The 3,257-nt window shown below is 34.6% G+C and overlaps 1 protein-coding gene across 1 annotated transcript in view; it reads left to right on the top strand.

The window, feature by feature from the left end:
• The first annotated feature begins 25 nt into the window (after positions 1 to 25).
• Positions 26 to 3,257, top strand: part of LOC107293039 (epithelial cell-transforming sequence 2 oncogene-like) — a 44,460-nt gene continuing 41,228 nt past the window's right edge. Inside the window, exon 1 of the mRNA XM_029285301.1 lies at positions 26 to 337. Coding sequence (XP_029141134.1) covers positions 272 to 337 — 66 coding nt within the window. The 5' untranslated portion in view covers positions 26 to 271. The remainder of the gene's footprint in view (positions 338 to 3,257) is intronic.

Below are 3,257 nucleotides of genomic sequence, written 5' to 3' on the forward strand. Positions count from 1 at the left end.
TTGGCTTGTTTTTAGGGGTTTTGTAATTAGGATGTAGATTTTAACTGAATTTAGAACTCAGCATTTACTCTTGAATATGAAAGTTACACCATTATTCCACTTCTAGCCACTAATAGGAATCTAGTTGATGTCTACAGTAGAATTAACAGCAGACAAGACTGACTATTACCTGAATAATTATAGTTCATACAATATATATACCTCATGGTGACATTTGAAAAGCTTAGGATACCCTACAAGAGACAGTCAGAGTCCGCATCGGAGTCAGACAATGGAAACCCTGCATACACGATTCAGTTCTTGGACACCAATTGAAAACAAACCACTTAACAATCAGGTGAGTTAATGTTAACACTTAACATTTAAACTGCTAAAACAATTTGCTTTATAATATAATATTTCCAAAACATTCATAGCTCGCTTGTTCATCAAGAGCAGGCTGGTTTTATACTTTGTTTAAATGTTTCCAGAAAAAAAGTGCTCTGTTGTAGCAAGCATATACATTCCATGAAATTGTGGCATCTAGTTCTGCCTATAACTGAAGAGTATCATAATAAGCCTTCATAAAAACTGATTTGAGTTCTGCTTCTCATTTCCTGGTTTTGACCAAGACAATAAGTTTGTTATTTTAGCACTTGCTCATCTAGAGGCTGCCTGAAGCAAAAACCTACTGCTTGTACACAAATATTGTTTTGATGCACATTTGACCCGTGGTTTCTATACTCTTACATAAATCTGAAATAAATACAGCTTCCTAATACAGCTCTTGTTCCTTTTTTTTTTTTTTTTTGGCTACTAACATAAAAAAAAAATCTGTTAAATCAGTCTCATGTCCAAAAATTTTTTCTCACCACAATCACAATGATGTAACATTGTTTTTTAAAAATAAATAAAAATAATTTTGTTATTTAAAATAACAAAAAAGAAAAAAGGGATAAAATTCAAAAATACATTATAAAAATACATAAGGAGTACTTAAAAAATAAGTGAAAAGTATGTTGGGGCATAAACATACACGCATTATATATATAGAATTGCAACTGTTTACTGTATATTTACATACTGTACAAGAAAAGAAGCACTAAGAAAAACCCATGTAAACATNATAGTTTTTTACTGAATGCCACCTAGAGTGATATTTTGTGAGGTGGATGTCCATATAAATATGATGAATAAATAGCAGGGAAACCCTATAAATCTACATGACCCTTTTATGTCACTTTTGCATCTCGTAAGAATTGCCAAGTTTTGTTCTTCTGTACCAACAACAATGTATGAAAGTTCGGAGTTGTGTTTTTTTTTTTGACTGGACCTCCCTTTTTAGGAAGAGCTTTATCTCTCTTGTTCTTTCTCTTTTTTTTTAAATCAAAGCTGCACCAGAAGAAATACTGTCATATAAGTACACAGGTTGATAGACTTAGTGCTACAGTGCTCCCACAAATCCAAGGGACTTTGCCCTTGTAAATAGATTCATAGTGGACAAAGAATATTTTACTCTGGTCCTGAGTCAGCAATGTTGGCTGAAAGCCCAAGGTATGTTGTATTGTGTACATGGGTTTCTATGGAGATGTGGAGAAGACCTTCAGCCAACAGTACTTCTGGCTTTTCTCAGAAGGGAAAGATCCACCACTTCTTAAGGTAAAGTAGTAGATCTATCTGTGATTACTTATTTGTTCAAAAGTGTGAAATTGGTGGTAGGATATTGAAGGGTCCGGGGTGCGTGGTGTGTGTGTTGTGTTTCGGCAACTGCAGAGTTGGTATTCTAGTAGACTAAAAAGAACAAAACACAATACTGAATCCTGAGACTGATGCACAAAAGCTTAATTTGTAGTATAATTCTAGAGGTTAATAGAATTTATCCTAACTCAGATTCCCATGTCTAATTACATTCAAATGCAACCACAAAATCCACAACAGAGGTTTTGAAAAAGAAAAGTGTATGTTTTAATTAAAAAAATGAATAACTTATTATTTTATTTCCCCCCTTCTACATACAGACAGTAGTCACTGATTTATTTCCTGCATTTAACCCCATGTTTTAAACAATGGTTCCCCCCAACATTTTGTGTAAGAATGAAAAGAGTCCCAACACTCATGTACACAGTTTACATTAAAAAAATAAAAATATCACCACAGTTTCTCATGCTGCCAAATCATAATAATGTAAATTAATTGATGCTGGTGTCCTGCTCAACATGGATTGATGGGGATCCAAGTAATATTTGAAAATGAAGGATGTAGAGAAGGATAATTTATACAATATAAATATGCATAAATATGCTCATTCTGATAAAGTTATTAGCTTCTAGAGATTGCCCATGAGGTAGCATTCCCAATTCAGTATGCATACTTCAACCCCCTTTGCACATTATAGCCCTCCCACAGCTTGCACAAACAATGCCTTTTTTGGTAGGGGGACAATGGGTGTTGTAGGTCCACCATCTCAGATTACAATATTTATTTATTTTATTTTTACCCGGTCTTTACTACTTTTACAAATAACTCAAGGCGGTGAACATATTCAATACACCTTTGCCTTCCTGTTTTCCCCACAACAACCCTGTGAGGCTGACAGAGAGTGACGGTCCAGAGTCACCCAGCTGGACTACACAAATCAATCCAAGTTTTATAGCTCTCTCTGTGTGTTTGTGTGTGTGCTTAAAAGCAGTTTTGACTGCTGGTGACTGCCTGGACTAGTCCCTGTGTTTTTCCTTGCAAGATGTTTGGAAGTGGTTTACTATTGCTTCATCCTAGCGCTGAGAGAGTGACTGGCCCAGAGTTACAGAACAGGCATTGTATCTAAGGCAGGATTGGTACTCTTAATTTCCTGGGTTTTTTATCCTGGTGCCTATGACAACAAACTGCCTCTATTTTATAGTATTGCCCTACTTTAATCAAATACTAGCCCATCATTTGTTTCCGCCCCAATAATAATACATAACATTAATACCATACATATGAAATGCGATGTGTTTCTTATTTTATAATCATAAATATTACAAAAATGATATAGGGGACCTAGAATAATTTGAAGAAACTGAAGACACAGTCCAAATGCTTGGCTTGTTTTTAGGGGTTTTGTAATTAGGATGTAGATTTTAACTGAATTTAGAACTCAGCATTTACTCTTGAATATGAAAGTTACACCATTATTCCACTTCTAGCCACTAATAGGAATCTAGTTGATGTCTACAGTAGAATTAACAGCAGACAAGACTGACTATTACCTGAATAATTATAGTTCATACAATATATAT

This window comes from Protobothrops mucrosquamatus, unplaced genomic scaffold (genome assembly GCF_001527695.2).
Source record: "Protobothrops mucrosquamatus isolate PMUCROS unplaced genomic scaffold, P.Mucros_1.0 scaffold1485, whole genome shotgun sequence".
NCBI lineage: Eukaryota > Metazoa > Chordata > Lepidosauria > Squamata > Viperidae > Protobothrops > Protobothrops mucrosquamatus.